The sequence below is a fragment of the Triturus cristatus genome, chromosome 4_2 (assembly GCF_964204655.1).
Source record: "Triturus cristatus chromosome 4_2, aTriCri1.1, whole genome shotgun sequence".
In the NCBI taxonomy this organism is placed as follows: Eukaryota; Metazoa; Chordata; class Amphibia; order Caudata; family Salamandridae; genus Triturus; species Triturus cristatus.
This window is the reverse complement of record NC_140586.1, coordinates 38,596,431-38,613,625: the sequence shown is the minus strand read 5'-3', so window position 1 is coordinate 38,613,625 and position 17,195 is coordinate 38,596,431. Positions and strand designations below refer to the sequence as shown.

The 17,195-nt window shown below is 49.3% G+C and overlaps 1 protein-coding gene across 1 annotated transcript in view; it reads left to right on the top strand.

Annotated features, from left to right (window-relative positions):
• The window catches only part of LOC146832889 (peripherin-like), a 64,732-nt gene that overhangs the window by 30,811 nt on the left and 16,726 nt on the right, over positions 1 to 17,195 (top strand). The window contains exons 6-7 of the mRNA XM_085600334.1: positions 4,190 to 4,410; positions 4,796 to 4,845. Coding sequence (XP_085456460.1) covers positions 4,190 to 4,410; positions 4,796 to 4,845 — 271 coding nt within the window. The remainder of the gene's footprint in view (positions 1 to 4,189; positions 4,411 to 4,795; positions 4,846 to 17,195) is intronic.

Sequence of the window (17,195 nt, the reverse complement as noted above, 5' to 3'; positions counted from 1 at the left end):
CTGGGCATACCCGTCCCACTCAGGGCGACAAATGCAAAAAGAAAAAGTGATGGACCGAATGCTGAACAATGTCAAACATTCCCCCTCAGTACAGAGATCTGGGCCTAAAAGCATTATTTCTTGCTCACCATGCCATTCCAGTTTGGACCCAGCTATATGCAAATCAGCCTTACCCGGCTCCCCATGAGAACAGTCCAACCCGAACTGCTAGGCCAGGTCTTCCTTAGACTGGAAATAAGCATCCCAGGACTGGTTTCAGGGTATCACCCCTCATCAGCCAGAATAGCTTGACTCCGGTGGCACAGCGAGCACAGGACCCACGTCTTGGTATACTTGTCCCAGTTGGGGCGATAAATGCAAAAAGAAAAAGTGATGGAAAAAATGCTGAACAATGTCAAACACTCACCCCCAGTGCAGAGATCTGGGCCTAAATCCAGCCTTGATTAGGATGGGCACTGCTACTTTGCCGACCATAACAGTGCACCTGGGGGCCACGTTTGTTTCTGTTTTCCAGCTGTGCCCTAAAGATATTGACGACCTCTAGGGCCAGACTGGCCGTAGCGGGCACCGGTTGTTTTCCCAGTGGGAAGGAAGGGTGGGGGCCAGTTATGGACCAGTGGGGCTCTTTTTGTAACTGGGGTACAATTTTGCAGCAGTGCTTCCCACCATCAACCCACAACACTCCTCCCTATCCTCCGCCGGTCCAACGTAATTACCAGGGCTGGTTTGCGTTTCCAGTCCGGCCCTGACAGCCTCATCTTCACTCTCTGGGGTTCCCTTGACAGAGTGGGATCCTGTTCCGCTCCCCTGTGATGAGCTGTCATCCAGCGTGAGGTGTTTCCGAGTGGCTGGTTGCCTATGTCTCACCAGGGGCCTTCACTTTTGTTCCTCGTTCCTGCAGACACTATCAAAGTGGTTAGCTTTTCCGCATTTGGCGCATGTCTTGCCTTTCGCCAGGCAGCCTTCTCCTTGATGTTGCTCCATTCTGCAATTGCTGCACCTTGGTGGCACCAGGGCCAGTTCTATTGTAGACTGTGATCTACCACTTCTTCTAAAGATGGCAGCAACTCTCTCCATCTTGACCCTAGGGCCTGGTATCAGAGGTGCCGGAGGCATTGGTGGTCTGCTGAGGGCGAGCTCCATCTACTCCACCTGGCTGTTAGAAGAGCTTGTACGACTGGGCCATGACCAGAATGGGGTCGAGCGAGATGCCAGGTTGGCTCAGGGTGAGTCGTCAGAGGTTGGCAGACCTGCAACCCTGAATGAGCTGGGCCCGCACTTCCTTGGGCTGGTCATCATCCATGCATGTGCCGGTGAGATGCCACAGCTAGGCATGAAAAGTGTCAATGTTCTCTGCCCTCAATCTGGCTAGCCTGACGCTATTTGAACCACTTGGTTTTACTGCGGGTCAAAGTAATCGTCAGGGGCCTTCACTGATGCGTCATGGTCATCCTCAATTCCCGTGGCAGGCAGTCACCACCCCCCCCCCCCCCAAGTGCAGGAGGAGAGACGTTTTCACAATGCCATCAGCTTCTCGTATGACGCGGAAATAAATAGTTGCTCAGACATGAAGTCCACTTATGCCAGCTGGGTCCTGTCAGAGCCAAATAACCTGCTGCTCCTACCTGTTGGTTGCCGCTTGTCCACCATGGCTGTCCGGCACGTGCTGGATGCGGTGGGAGGGCACTCACATGCTCACCTAGTATCCACCAGTGCTGTCAGCTCTTGGAAATGGATATGCCTTCTGGCTCTCTGCGAGGGCGGGCAAGGAGGTGGCCTGATTGTGCACACAGGGACCTGCTGGTGGATCTGGAGCCATGTCTGCAACAGGCGCACCGGCAGGTGGCAATGGGTGCATGGCCTTCCGATGCTCAGGGCCAGGTGTGCTGCTTCGAGTGGCCACTAGTTGTGTGCAGAGTAGTCAGGCTCAGCAGCTCCTGCACTAGGGAGTCCCTTGGCGGCTTGCCGGTGGTATGTCCATTGCTGGGAGGAGCAGGGAGGGGCACACCCTCCACCTGCTGTACTCGCTGAGGCTGCGATGAGGCAGCTGTGCCACCCAGCTTCACAGAGGTGCAGCCGCACTCCCACAAGAGTTGATCCGCCCGTTGGGGCAAAAGTAGGCATAGAGCACCAGGGATGAGGTCCAGGAGGCGCGCAGGGCCTGAGGGTACACAGCTGGACAGGTGACACCGCAGCAAGCCGTTGTGGGATCCGGGAGTCCCTTGTTGCCAGTGTAAAGGGCCTGGGGCCTAATTGCAGGGTCTTGGGCAGGCTGATCAAAACAACTGCACACAGACACAGATACTTCCACTATATGGGTGTGGCCTCAAGTGGTCCACTACCCTTTTATTTATCGCTACCGGCCATACCCGGCCCCTGGGGAGGGTGTATACACTATGCATAGGTAGAGGCCAGGTGGCACTCTACACTGACAATGGGGGGGAAAATGAGCAGGTGGCAAAAAAGACATTATTTGCTAATATCTTGGGTGTCATATCAAGGATTTTTATATAAATCCATCAACAAGGGGCACAGTTCTAGGTGTAGGAGGGAGTGTTATAATGTGCTAGTGTGCCGCAGAATGCCAACCCCTGATGCACATGACCTTCAAATACGCACAGCACGAGTTGGCCATGTTGCCTGGTCTATAGCCTCGACAAGGTATTTTATTCCTGTACCCTGTTTTAATGGATTTGGGGTCAAACTTTGGTACTTTAGATTCAAAATTAACAACATGAGCTAAAAGTTTCTTTGTCAAATGCGTAGGTCCACAAAACGTCTGCAAACCTGACTGTGGCCTGTTAACACACTTATGTTCCAGCTATATCTAATTGATGACCCATTCAAGCCTGCTGACACATTATTGCTATGGTAATGTCTTGAAAACTACTACATGGATTTACTTCAAACCAAGTACCTACACTTCACTGACTAAGTTTGATATCATTCCCCTCAAGGTTTCTTTCTGTAGTGGTTTGTAAATGTTACACCCCTTCCCACCCTCTTATTGGTGGATGGGTTTGCCTGGAACTTAAAATAGTAAGAAACATGGTTAGTTTGAGTCAAGTGCTGTGAAGATCTACAAAACTGTACCAAATTTCTTAACAATTCATGGAATTTTCGCACCCCCTTTTAACTTTGCACCCCTTTCCAGATCTGCATCAAACCTGAAATTCCTGCACTGGGCTTGACATGCTTGGAGCCTGCCACATTTCATGCAGATTCATCATAGAGCACGTGAAATTGTTTGCGGCCCCTCTTTCAACTTTGCTCCCCTCTTGGTGAACCTGTACAAAACTTGCACCCAACGAAGGTTAAATATTTTAAATATCTGTCGGATTTCATGTGGATTTGTTAAATGATGCCAACGTTAGAAGTAAATGAACACATTTTGACCTCCACCTTTTAAAGTGCCCCTCTTGGCAAATCTGCATGAATTAAAAAATACAAAGAGTAAGATAAAGATGTTAAGTATCTACCAAATTCCGTGCCAATCCATCAAACAGTGCTAAAGTTAAGGACAAATGAAAAATAACTTTACAATTTAGCCTCCTCATGCCCCTCTGAGCATTTCTTTGAATGTTAATTTCTCAAAACTACTGAAAGCATTTACACCAAATCAACAAAAACAGTAAAATTCTAACTTTCTGTCACGTTTGGTGTAATTCTGTTTAGCCATTTTTTTATTTCGAAAAGCAAAGAACCCTATCGGAATTAAAATGGAAACTCGCATTTTTGGGACTTGCTCTGGTTTTTTTTACCTCCGCTTGATGAATCTGCATGAAACTTGCCAGGAAGTACCTAAAGTGAATCATTTTTTAATGTTTGATGTAGTTTCTTCCAATGGCCCCAAAGTCCAAAGTTATTAAGAAAACAATACATGAACTTCCTGTTGAAACTCTGATTGAACCAAAACTACAGTGGCACTATCACCGCTACCTATCTGGGGCCATAGGAAGAGAAGAGTTACATTCGGCTTCAGCAGCAGATTTATGTAAGTTATTGCCTCTGAACCCTTCTGGAAGAGGAAGAGAGGAACGCAAGCACAGAAGCACAATTCTCACTGACCCCTCTTTCCATGTTTGCACTAGCGCAGAAAGCATTTGTGTGATGTCTTCAGCTCTGTCACTAGGCGTCGTTCCACACTACATTTCATTGACCTGGGATTCTGTTTACTTTCCTGTTTCAGAACGAGGCACTCCTGCGTCAGATGAAGCAGATGGAAGAGCAGTTTTATGCAGAGGCCAGCAACTACCAGGACACCATTAGTCGTCAGGAGCAAGAAGTCCAACACATGAAGGAGGAGATGGCCAGGCACCTCCGCGAGTACCAGGACCTTCTCAATGTCAAGATGGCCCTGGACATCGAAATTGCGACATACCGCAAGCTCCTGGAAGGCGAGGAGAGCAGGTTTGTGTATTGAATTTTAAAAGGTGATTGGGCGAAGGTTGTTGATGTGCTGATGTAAAAAGGTAGTGCTGATCATGTGGAAGGTGGCAGTGAGTGAGGCATCTCTAGATGGGGGCCAGAGGGTGAACTAATGCTGGTTTTGGTAGCTGTAAGAGTGTTAGTGATTACGTGCAAGGTGAGAGTGTAACTGGTGAACCGGTGAGGGTTTTGGATGTGTAGAAGAGTGATAGTGAGTGAGCTCATGGCTACATGAGCCTAAATGGTAAATCGATTGCTTAAGGTGTGTGGAAAGGCGGCGGTGAGTGACCACATGAGTGGATTAGGATGAAGTCACAGTGTGCAGATTCTGCTGCCTCCCCTAATTCCAGTTCCGTCTTCCTTGTAGGATCACTGTGCCCATGCACTCCTACGCCTCCATCAGCATCAAGAGCCCTGGTGAGTCAGCCCTTTGGTAAATGAACAACATTTTTACTCTTTAAGCTGCATGATCTATAATCCCCTGCCTGCCACTTGGATGTGCTATGACCTGCGCAAATGTCCGCAATGCATACCAAGGGTCCTGCGCAGCACCTGGAAAGCAGCCAACGTGTGAGTGTGCTCTCGGATCCCCAGCACTGTGAATGGCATGTGGACTGTAACCCATAGGAATGCGCTCTAATACAAGTCGTAAGAATATTCTACGAAGCAATAAGATGTAATTGTGTACGGCTGACCTTGCCTTTCATGGAACTTCCTACCTCACGCATGGCCCTCAAGAATGTCAAGACATTGGAAATATAAAGAGCATCTACAGGGCTTATAAGAGCCCCTATCAATGGCCTGACAACTCTTCCTCTTCAGTAGAGAAGTTCTAGGAACCTCTCTAGAAATTAATCAAGCATTTTTCTGCTCCAGGGGAATTATAGGCACATAATCCCACCACTTATACATTTGCTTGTTAACTAGAGCTTTAAGTGCCCAATGACCAATACTAGAACCTTGACAGCTGAATAGCTAAACTAGTCCTTTTGGGATCCCGTCAGACTACAGGAGCACCTTTGAATGTGTTATATGCACTAATAATGTCCTTGGATTGCCATATCATCGCTTAGTCTTACAGTATGAGCACTACATAAATTCACCTTCAGATTCTGCAACACTGAAGACGGTCCTTTGGGACCCAAAGTCTCCTAAGTGTGAAAGCTTTGGTTTGTTTATTTTATACTAAACATGTGCTACCATGTCAACTCCCTCCATTGAAGAGGTGATCTTCCTATATTCAAAAATAATAAACTCCTTTACTGTGACCATTCTGCATAGAAACAAGAATAACTAAATGGAGTAAGAGTCCTATTGAGTATTGCAATCTCTAGGGTAGCAAAGGACCTTCAGATCTGTGGAGAGAGTTAGACTTTCCCATATGTTAGACAAAATGCTTGAGATGGACAGTCTTTTACAAATTTGAACTTCCGCACATGTTTGTCTCTTCCGGAAGTATCTTATTCCTGGGCTACCCCTCAAACGTAGAGAGAAAGCATAAGAATATGCCCAAATAGTCAAAGGCAGGATGTTTACTAGTCCACATTCAACATTACAATATTTGGTAAAGGTGTCTTTTATGGAGTCCTTGTACAGTGCTGATAAACAGACTGAAAATACAAGAATGTTAGTGCACAGGTCTGCAAAACATCTTCATTCTTAAAGGAGGTAGTAAGCTTTAAAAGACAGAGCTCCAGGAACACCGGCCAAGCTTCAACTGAGCCATAAATAGTAAGGCTGGTTTACCCGCAAGGCCCTGTACAAAACAAGCCTCTGTGGATTGGCAATGGGACTCCGAAGGAGGCCAGTGAAGGCCATTAGGATTGTGGGTATTTGGTTCAAAGTTAAGGGCCTATCTCAGCACCTCGGTGTGAGAAGTTGGCCTGGCATATGCTGCTCCTAGTTATAGGAACACCTTGCACCAGTCCAATTCGACTCCTATTGATGTTAGGTTTAAGACAACCTTTAAAGAAAGCTATCCTAGTGGTAGCTGTGGAGAGCAGCCTTCAGGCTAAGTCTTGAAGGAGTGTTAAGCTTATTGTTTTACCATAATAACCTCTTGAATAACCAAATGAAAGAGTAGCCCACACAGGTATATATATAAAATATATGTATTTATTCTAGACAGAATCCCACAGTCACTTTATGTGGCTAGTGGCAAAGTTACAATTCAAACAAGCATTTCTAAACACAATAACTAGCACAGAAATCAATGGGCCCCAGGGGGGGACCAAACCATATACTAAAATAGTGGTATAAGAACCACGACAATTCTACAGGCAATGCCTAGGGCATTCAGGATCGCTTGCCCCTTCAGAATCCACCCACAGTTAAGAGGAAGGGGACCCACGGGAGTCGCGTGCAGTGCAAAGAGCTGCTATCGGGATCGCAATGATAGCCTATGGAGAATGTCGCGGTTGAATATTTGAAGTTAAAGGACACTTCTAGCAACAGTACAAAGTTAAGGCTTGAGACTTAAGGCTTTGGGGAGCCCACCACCACGGGAGTACCGAAGTACCACTGTTACCTGCCCCAGGGAAGCCGGGTGCATAGGTCGATTCTGGTGTCGGGTCGCGGGCTGATTTCCTATGGAAAAGTAGTCCCAACTGCTGCTAGCTGCGAGTGTCGTTGAAGTCGTGAAGACTGAAGTTGAAGAGAAGATAAAGATGAACCTGAAAGCAGAGGGGACAGAGTCTGGGTCACAGCAAGTGACCAGGGAGCTCACAGCAAGGAGCTCGTGGAAGTCGGGTGCTTCAGGTGTAGGAGGTACAGCTGGGCTCTGCAGTCACGGGCTCCGGGAGGCTTCAAGGAAGGCCAGCTTCTGGAGGGCGACTGTCCCACGTTGGCTGAGGGTCGCTGCGGTGTTAGTGTCCCGATTGGATCCACTAAGCATTGGCAACCGCAACCCACGCAAGATGGACAAAGCAGCTGCTGGTGCAGACCCACGAGGTCTGAGGGTGCTCTCCTTTGCAGGGAGCGTAGAGCAGGCCTGGAGCAACCAGGGGAACTCTTGGAAGCAAAGTTTGTCCTCCGTCAGGGCCCACAAGTCGAGGGACAAGGGACCGCGGAAGGCAGCAAAATGGAGTGCGTAAAAGGGCTCCCACGGGCCACCGGAGCGGGCCAGGGAGCTGAGGGTCGGCACAAATGCTGCTGGATGGTTGGCTCAGAAATGGGCCAAAGCACAACTTCCCCACTGGTCGGGGTCGTGTGCTGGACAAGAGGTGGCCGGTGTCTCGGGGTATGCGGGGATCTCGACACCCACGTGGTCCAGGGTGCTCAGACTTGCTGGGCACACTCACAGGACGCTGGGATGCACGGGAGACCCACCTCGAGGTTGCTGGAAGGCGTCGAAGGTCGGGAGAGCCACGAAGTTCCAACCGGGTATCTTGTAGTCTTTTAGGTGCCTGCCAAGCAGGGGGATAACTCCTTTATCCCAAGGGAGATTTCTTCAGTCAGCTGGGCAGCAGCTCGTCGAAGGTCAGTTCTGTGAAGTTCTGGACGAATCTAAGGCTCTAGGGCAAAGTTATTCCCATATATCCCCAAGATTAGGGGATGGTCCAAAAGCGAGCCTACCAATCAGAGTAGAGGCGGGAAAGGGTGGCTACACCCACTCCCCTTTGTGTGTTTCCCGCCTGGGCGAGGGGCAGGATGCCCCTGAACCAGTTCCAGGCGGTGTATGCAGAATTGGGGCTCTGCAGCTGCCTACGTGCAACTCTGAATGGACATTTGGTGCACCCACCCTGTTCCAATCCACATTATCCTGTCTGGGGAGGTGCTGGCACCTCCCTGCCACAGGAGCCCTATTGTCCAGCTGGCGAGGCTGGGATTTTCCCCAGCAACAGCCAGCCAGAGTCGTGTAGGTGGCGGACAGTAGCCATTTTGTGGTACATGTGCACTTTTAAATTGGTGTCTAAAATCTACCGCTTTTCCCATATCACCCTCCTAGCAAGGGGGAATCGTGCCCCCATGCCCATGGCTGGACTGGGGGTATGATTCCTTCATGTTTGACACCAAACACGATATGGTTCTGTGTAGCCATTCTCAAGTTATCGCGATGACGCGATTCACTTATAATGCGGTTTAGAGTATATGGTATGGCTACACTACAAACAACCCAGTAACGGTTTGACGAAGGTTGCAGGGAGGTCCTACTCACGTAGGGGTCCCCCCTCACACATACCTCAGCACCCAGCCCTGTAGGATTACCAGGGCCTGCCATAGGGGTGACCTATGAGAGTATATGTGTTGTAATGGTATGGGACATAGGGTACCTACATCCCTGTAAGGGGTGCTAGCACCACCTTACCCAGGCTACAGTAGTGGCCTGGTGGTGTCAGTTTGGGTGGCTGTCCCAGGGTGGCACAATAAGTGCTGCAGCCCTGGTAGGCCTACTGGGGGACCCATGCCCTGGGTACCTAGGGTACCATCTACAAGGGACTGGAAGGGCATGCCCAGCATCCAATTATGTTTGTACCTAGAGTACTCACAACAGTTTTAGGGAGAAAGCAGATAGGCTGGGGTCCTGGATAGCAGAATCCCAGCCAGACTAGTCAAAAACCACTTAAATACCAGGCAAAAAGTTGGGGGCAACCATTAGTCAGATTCCACTCTCCTACATAACCCCCCCCCAAACGAAAGGAGATAAGGCTAACCTTGTCCAGATAAGCCTTTATTTCCTGAGTGGCCATATAAGGAAGAACCTGTACTAACATGGTTGCTCCCTGTGTCATGGTCCACTTGGGAAATCCTACCCCAAGGGGTTCTAGAGTTTCTCCAAAGTCTAGGAAAATTACCTGTATTGGTTTTTGGGTCAGAGGTGGGCTGGTGGGGTGTCTGAGTCTGGAAGTGAGACCCTACTTGGGTTGGTCTCAACCTCCTCAGATCACTGGCCACTATGGAAGCCTTTCTGCCCAGGACGGTGTCATATCTGGCCCTAAGGGTCAACCTCTGGCTGCCTACAGCTGGGGGTTGGATCCCTTTGGCTGGAATAGTGGAGGGCACTGGAAGGTTTGGGGCAGCTAGGCCCCAGGTTTCCCTGTGCTCAACAACATCCATTTGAGGGGTGCCTATACCTAGGGGTAAGGGGGATCCCTCAGTTTGTAGAGGAATATTCACCTGGCTGAAACTACTCTGCTGGGTGTCCCTAATCTGTTGATGAGGGTGTTCCTCTGGACAGGGGCCCAGTAAGGGTCCACTGACCTCCCTGACCTCTGCAGCCCTGGGCTGACTGAGGCAGGGTAGAGAGGGGCAGGATACCTGCTCCAGACTGGGTACCACCTTGGAAGGGTCCCCTGCCATCAGAGAGGTGGGCAGGCCAAGCCTGTCCACTTCTGGGGCAGTTACTTCACAAGGGGCAGGATCAGTTCCCTGAGAAACTGGACCTTTACCTGTAGTCTGGTGGGGGGAAGACTGCTCCTCCTCCCCTATGCTCTCTGTTTGTGTAGAGTGATCCATAGTTTCAGGCTTCACTCTTTCTATTTCCTCCTGGGGTGGAGGTGAGGCCCTCGGGGTCTCATCCACTCTCTCAGGGATTCCTACCATTTTCAAATGGGCCTTGTGGTCAACCTCAGCCCAGGCTGAGATTTCTAGATCATTCCCCAGTAGACAATCTACAGGCAAGTTTGGGGACACTGCCACTCTCTTGGGGCCAGTGACCCCTCCCCAGCTGAGATTTATCACTGCCATGGGATGATCTGTCCTGATTCCATCAATGTTGGTCACCTGATAGCTAAACCCAGGTAAAAGCTGATCTAGGGGCACTAGCCTCTTGGTCACCATGGTGACACTGGCCCCTGTGTCCTTATAGGCCACAGCCTTCTGACCATTGATTATTGGTTCTTGTCTGTACCTGCCCAGAATACTGGGGCTCATGGTAAAGTTGGCAAACCCCATGCCACCATCACAGACCATAGTTGCTAATGCAGGGGACCTGGCTAGGCCAGAGTCCACTGGTGTCCCCAAAGAGAACCCAACTAAGTTTTTGGGTGCACTCCCACCACCTGGGGGATTACTACTAGTAGTAACAGGAGGTGTTGGAGCAGGTTTTGGAGGAACATTCTCTTTATTGCCATTCTTAGGACAGCTGGAGTCAGTTTTCCAGTGGCCAGGTTTCTTACACACATGGCAATATGGTTTCTTGTTATTAGAGGAAGTATTTTGGGACCCACCCCCAGCACTGGGTTGTTGGGGCCCTTCAGAGGACTTTTCTTGTTTATCATCCCCACCTTTCTCTTTGGGCTTAGTGGAATCCTTCTTCTGGTCACCAACTTGGTTCTTAGGCCTGATCCTGGTTCTGACCCATTTGTCTGCCTTCTTTCCCAATTCTTGGGGAGAGGTCAGATCAGAGTCCACCAGGTGCTGGTGTAAAAGTTGGTTCTGACAATTATTAAGAATCTGCTCCCTCATAATGAGATTATACAATCCTTGATAATCATTAACTTTACTGCCATTTAACCAACCTTCCAGTGCCTTGGTTGCACAATCCACAAAGTCTACCCAATCTTGATTCTGTGCTTTCTGGGTGTCTCTGAACTTAAGTCTGTATTGATCAGTGGTTAAGCCAAACCCATCTATTAAAGCAGCTTTCAAGATATAATAATCATCAGCATCCTCTTCTCTTACAGAGAGGAGCTTGTCTCTACCTTTTATCTGAAAAGGAGAGCCACAGGATTGCTGCCCACTGCTCTACAGGGACCCTCTGTACTCTACAGGCCCTTTCAAGAGCAGATATCCATTTGTGGATATCATCCCCATTCTGATAGGGGGGCACAATCTTGTGGAGGTTCCTATTGTCAGGGACTCTCTCTCTAACTCTAGGGGTTTCATTACTGCCACCAGGTATCTCTAGACCCCACTTTCTTGAAGCTTTCTGAAGCTCCAGGGTTTCCCTGTCTAATGCTAACTGTTCTCTTTTAAGCTCAAGCTTAGCCTGCTCAAATTTGATCAGTCTGCATTTCCTCTCATGAGAGGTTTCTCTTCTCTGAGAAGAGGCAGAGGACCCTTTGGATCCCTTAGAATGGTTGGATCCCACTGAGGGGGATCTGTTCCTTCTTGGACCCACCACTCCCCTTTTAAGGGTGGAGGGAGTGCCTCTTGGGCCATCACCTCCATGCTGTGAGTGGTCTGTTTCTTCCAGGTCAGGATTTTCATCCTCTTCCTGTTCCTCTTCAGATTCCACTCTGGGAGTGTCCTCTTCTGAGGGGTGCCCACCCACATTGTCCGTCCCTCTGGATCCTATGGACTCCATAAAGTCTGCTATGAGCAGGATCTCCTTGAGACGTTTTGTGTTGGCACCTCTTTCTGTCTTCAGTCTTCTAAGGGTGCACATTTCCCTGAGCTCTGCAAAGGTGAAATTATCATACTTATCTATTGGGACCCTCTGGGGTCCTTCCATAGCCTTAGTGCCACTTGAAGACATGTTTAGTGTAGTGATGTATCTACCTACACTAAGTGTGGCCTACTGAACCCTCTCTTGAGTTGTAGTCAAGGTGTGCTAAACCCTCTACACACAACTCTAAGTTCAGTAGAACTTATTGTATTCTAGCTTGAATTTATATGTACCTTTGGTACCAAGTGGCTTTCACTTTAGAAATTCAATTTGTTATCTGGTAAAACAATGGCAAGCTTGAATCCAACCGCTGCACACCAATGTGAGAAGTTGGCCTGGCATATGCTGCTCCTAGTTATAGGAACACCTTGCACCAGTCCAATTCGACTCCTATTGATGTTAGGTTTAAGACAACCTTTAAAGAAAGCTATCCTAGTGGTAGCTGTGGAGAGCAGCCTTCAGGCTAAGTCTTGAAGGAGTGTTAAGCTTATTGTTTTACCATAATAACCTCTTGAATAACCAAATGAAAGAGTAGCCCACACAGGTATATATATAAAATATATGTATTTATTCTAGACAGAATCCCACAGTCACTTTATGTGGCTAGTGGCAAAGTTACAATTCAAACAAGCATTTCTAAACACAATAACTAGCACAGAAATCAATGGGCCCCAGGGGGGGACCAAACCATATACTAAAATAGTGGTATAAGAACCACGACAATTCTACAGGCAATGCCTAGGGCATTCAGGATCGCTTGCCCCTTCAGAATCCACCCACAGTTAAGAGGAAGGGGACCCACGGGAGTCGCGTGCAGTGCAAAGAGCTGCTATCGGGATCGCAATGATAGCCTATGGAGAATGTCGCGGTTGAATATTTTAAGTTAAAGGACACTTCTAGCAACAGTACAAAGTTAAGGCTTGAGACTTAAGGCTTTGGGGAGCCCACCACCACGGGAGTACCGAAGTACCACTGTTACCTGCCCCAGGGAAGCCGGGTGCATAGGTCGATTCTGGTGTCGGGTCGCGGGCTGATTTCCTATGGAAAAGTAGTCCCAACTGCTGCTAGCTGCGAGTGTCGTTGAAGACGTGAAGACTGAAGTTGAAGAGAAGATAAAGATGAACCTGAAAGCAGAGGGGACAGAGTCTGGGTCACAGCAAGTGACCAGGGAGCTCACAGCAAGGAGCTCGTGGAAGTCGGGTGCTTCAGGTGTAGGAGGTACAGCTGGGCTCTGCAGTCACGGGCTCCGGGAGGCTTCAAGGAAGGCCAGCTTCTGGAGGGCGACTGTCCCACGTTGGCTGAGGGTCGCTGCGGTGTTAGTGTCCCGATTGGATCCACTAAGCATTGGCAACCGCAACCCACGCAAGATGGACAAAGCAGCTGCTGGTGCAGACCCACGAGGTCTGAGGGTGCTCTCCTTTGCAGGGAGCGTAGAGCAGGCCTGGAGCAACCAGGGGAACTCTTGGAAGCAAAGTTTGTCCTCCGTCAGGGCCCACAAGTCGAGGGACAAGGGACCGCGGAAGGCAGCAAAATGGAGTGCGTAAAAGGGCTCCCACGGGCCACCGGAGCGGGCCAGGGAGCTGAGGGTCGGCACAAATGCTGCTGGATGGTTGGCTCAGAAATGGGCCAAAGCACAACTTCCCCACTGGTCGGGGTCGTGTGCTGGACAAGAGGTGGCCGGTGTCTCGGGGTATGCGGGGATCTCGACACCCACGTGGTCCAGGGTGCTCAGACTTGCTGGGCACACTCACAGGACGCTGGGATGCACTGGAGACCCACCTCGAGGTTGCTGGAAGGCGTCGAAGGTCGGGAGAGCCACGAAGTTCCAACCGGGTATCTTGTAGTCTTTTAGGTGCCTGCCAAGCAGGGGGATAACTCCTTTATCCCAAGGGAGATTTCTTCAGTCAGCTGGGCAGCAGCTCGTCGAAGGTCAGTTCTGTGAAGTTCTGGACGAATCTAAGGCTCTAGGGCAAAGTTATTCCCATATATCCCCAAGATTAGGGGATGGTCCAAAAGCGAGCCTACCAATCAGAGTAGAGGCGGGAAAGGGTGGCTACACCCACTCCCCTTTGTGTGTTTCCCGCCTGGGCGAGGGGCAGGATGCCCCTGAACCGGTTCCAGGCGGTGTATGCAGAATTGGGGCTCTGCAGCTGCCTACGTGCAACTCTGAATGGACATTTGGTGCACCCACCCTGTTCCAATCCACATTATCCTGTCTGGGGAGGTGCTGGCACCTCCCTGCCACAGGAGCCCTATTGTCCAGCTGGCGAGGCTGGGATTTTCCCCAGCAACAGCCAGCCAGAGTCGTGTAGGTGGCGGACAGTAGCCATTTTGTGGTACATGTGCACTTTTAAATTGGTGTCTAAAATCTACCGCTTTTCCCATATCACCCTCCTAGCAAGGGGGAATCGTGCCCCCATGCCCATGGCTGGACTGGGGGTATGATTCCTTCATGTTTGACACCAAACACGATATGGTTCTGTGTAGCCATTCTCAAGTTATCGCGATGACGCGATTCACTTATAATGCGGTTTAGAGTATATGGTATGGCTACACTACAAACAACCCAGTAACGGTTTGACGAAGGTTGCAGGGAGGTCCTACTCACGTAGGGGTCCCCCCTCACACATACCTCAGCACCCAGCCCTGTAGGATTACCAGGGCCTGCCATAGGGGTGACCTATGAGAGTATATGTGTTGTAATGGTATGGGACATAGGGTACCTACATCCCTGTAAGGGGTGCTAGCACCACCTTACCCAGGCTACAGTAGTGGCCTGGTGGTGTCAGTTTGGGTGGCTGTCCCAGGGTGGCACAATAAGTGCTGCAGCCCTGGTAGGCCTACTGGGGGACCCATGCCCTGGGTACCTAGGGTACCATCTACAAGGGACTGGAAGGGCATGCCCAGCATCCAATTATGTTTGTACCTAGAGTACTCACAACAGTTTTAGGGAGAAAGCAGATAGGCTGGGGTCCTGGATAGCAGAATCCCAGCCAGACTAGTCAAAAACCACTTAAATACCAGGCAAAAAGTTGGGGGCAACCATTAGTCAGATTCCACTCTCCTACACTCGGCCTCAGAAGTCTTTTCCACTTAGAATACTGGTCCTCAAAGAGTGATCCCAAGGTGCCATAACTCGCATGATGCCTGTGCTTCGTGATCTTCTGTGCTCAGAGTTGGGGGGCTGCAATAAACCTGCAAACCTTCACGAAGATGGTCTCAATTTTAACACGCAATACAGCACTGCTTAATCCCCAAATGAAGATCTCCACAGGCAAAAATGCTATGGATGCAGCACTCCTGACTGAGTTGAGATTTCTTTTTAGAAAGTGGAATACAAGCATTCATGGGCTGAGACCTTTAATGTCAATTGATATCAAAGGATTGAATTGGAAGCAGGCGAAAATCTTCTGACATTTTTTTCTACTCATCACCACTCAAGTATATTTCCTAAATATTTTGGACAGAGTCCAATGTTGCAGGAGCTGTATCTATCAAACACACCTCAAAACATAAATAATGAATACAAATATCAACACATGGGCCAAATATTGAGAATAGAAGATAGAGGGGCATATACACAAGCCCTTTGCATCGCCGGTGTGTCACTTTTTGTGACGCACCAGCGGCGCAATTTGGTGCTCCATGCTTACAAGGACACGTAGAGCCACCCTGCGTGCCTTTCCGTTTCCTTGTAAATACATTCCCTTTTCATGCAGCACTTTGCATGACGGGCGTTCCATGGGTGTTGTTGTGGGTGTTCTCATGCAACACCCATCGATTCTGCCGTATTCCCAGGTTTACAGTGTTTCGTAAACCTGGGAATACGCCAGAATCCTATGATCTGTAAAGAATGGAAGTCAGCGCCCCCCCCCAGGTTTACTGATTGTTTACGAAACATTATAGAAGTCAGTAAGCTGGACATGGCGTGCCAAGCAGAGAATACGGATAATGTGTGGTCGAAATTGGTGGCCTGGTTGTCGATATAACGGTCCGATGATTATGGCAGAGGTTTGTGTCGGTCCTGTCCTCCCCTGGTCCGAGGTATTCCATCATAGGACAGGGGAGTAGGATAAGGAAACAGCCTACCTCTGGGTGACCCCTGACTGCTACGCATTGAGTCCAGGGTGGTATCAATTTGACAATGTGAAAGGCATATGGGGTTCCTATCTAGAGTATATACTGGTGGCATATATGAGGACAAAAAGAAAAAAAAAGAAAAGAAAAAAAAAAAGAATCCTATGCCTCCCCAGAGGAGGCGTTAGGAGGCGCAACGAGGAGAAATATTTTTTATTTCTCCTTGTTTTTTCCTCTCTCTATGCATGCACAGCACACATAGAAAGAGGAAAACTCCTCCTGATTGTTTTTGTGCAGGAAAGTATCCCTTCCTGCACAAAAACACTCATCCCTGCAACACAGACACCCTTGCATCATAGTGCTGGCAGGCAATTGTGCGCCAATGCAGCGGAGAGCACAGGGATCCATCATATTGTTGTAAATATGACGCATCCCTGTGCTCTGAAAGTAACGCAGCACGGCGCAGCCAAATGGCTTGTGGCACCGCGCTGCGTTACTCTCTTCTAAATAAGGTTCACAGTATTTAATGTTGTGATGTGAAAATAGCACCAGAGAGAAGAATGCAGAAAAATTCAAAATAAGGAAAGATGTCTTGTTTTTCAAAACAAGACAGTCATATTGGACAGCTAACTAGGTGACTGTTTATTTACCAAGATAAGGAGGTAGTCATTGGTGAGCATGCCAGGAGAGACAATACATGTTGTATCAGGAGAAACAACTCATTGCATGACGTCTAATGTAGTCTATAGACCAGGTAACAGCGGCTGCACCTCCAGTGGGCCCCAAAACTACAAGAGATCTTATAAATGCACCAATGAGGGCGTCCCTAGAATGTGATCAATTCTAGGGATCCCATTACAACCCCTAATTTCTAGTAGCATCTTCGGGGCTCTGTACTGCTCTGGAGGATCTCTGACCTCTTCTGCCTCCAGGATTCCTGCTCCGAGATGCCAGGCGGTTCTCGGGTGCTCATAATGCATTGGGTGATGAATGGGAAGCATTGACTATGGACGTTGCATCTAAGGTGCCTCTGAGACCCTGTCACAGGAAGTAACTGGCATTTCCACCCAGAGCCTTTACAGTGAGCCCGAGTCTATGATTACCGAGGTTGGTGAAGGTTTCGTTCTCTCAAAGCATGGAGCAGTCCTGCAATGGGTCAAATTTGAGTTAGTTGAGGCAAGGTTATGCTTGGGAGCCTGAACAGTCCTGATTACTTGCTGTACCCCTGCTAGTCAAGAGTGTGCACTTAGACATGGGCTACAGTGTTCAAGACTTGGGGCCCCTGTGACTGTGCAGGGACGCCATGCGGCCTAGGAATGCTTCTGGCTGCTCCCTGGGGAGCATTGCTCCGAGTGTGTCCCGC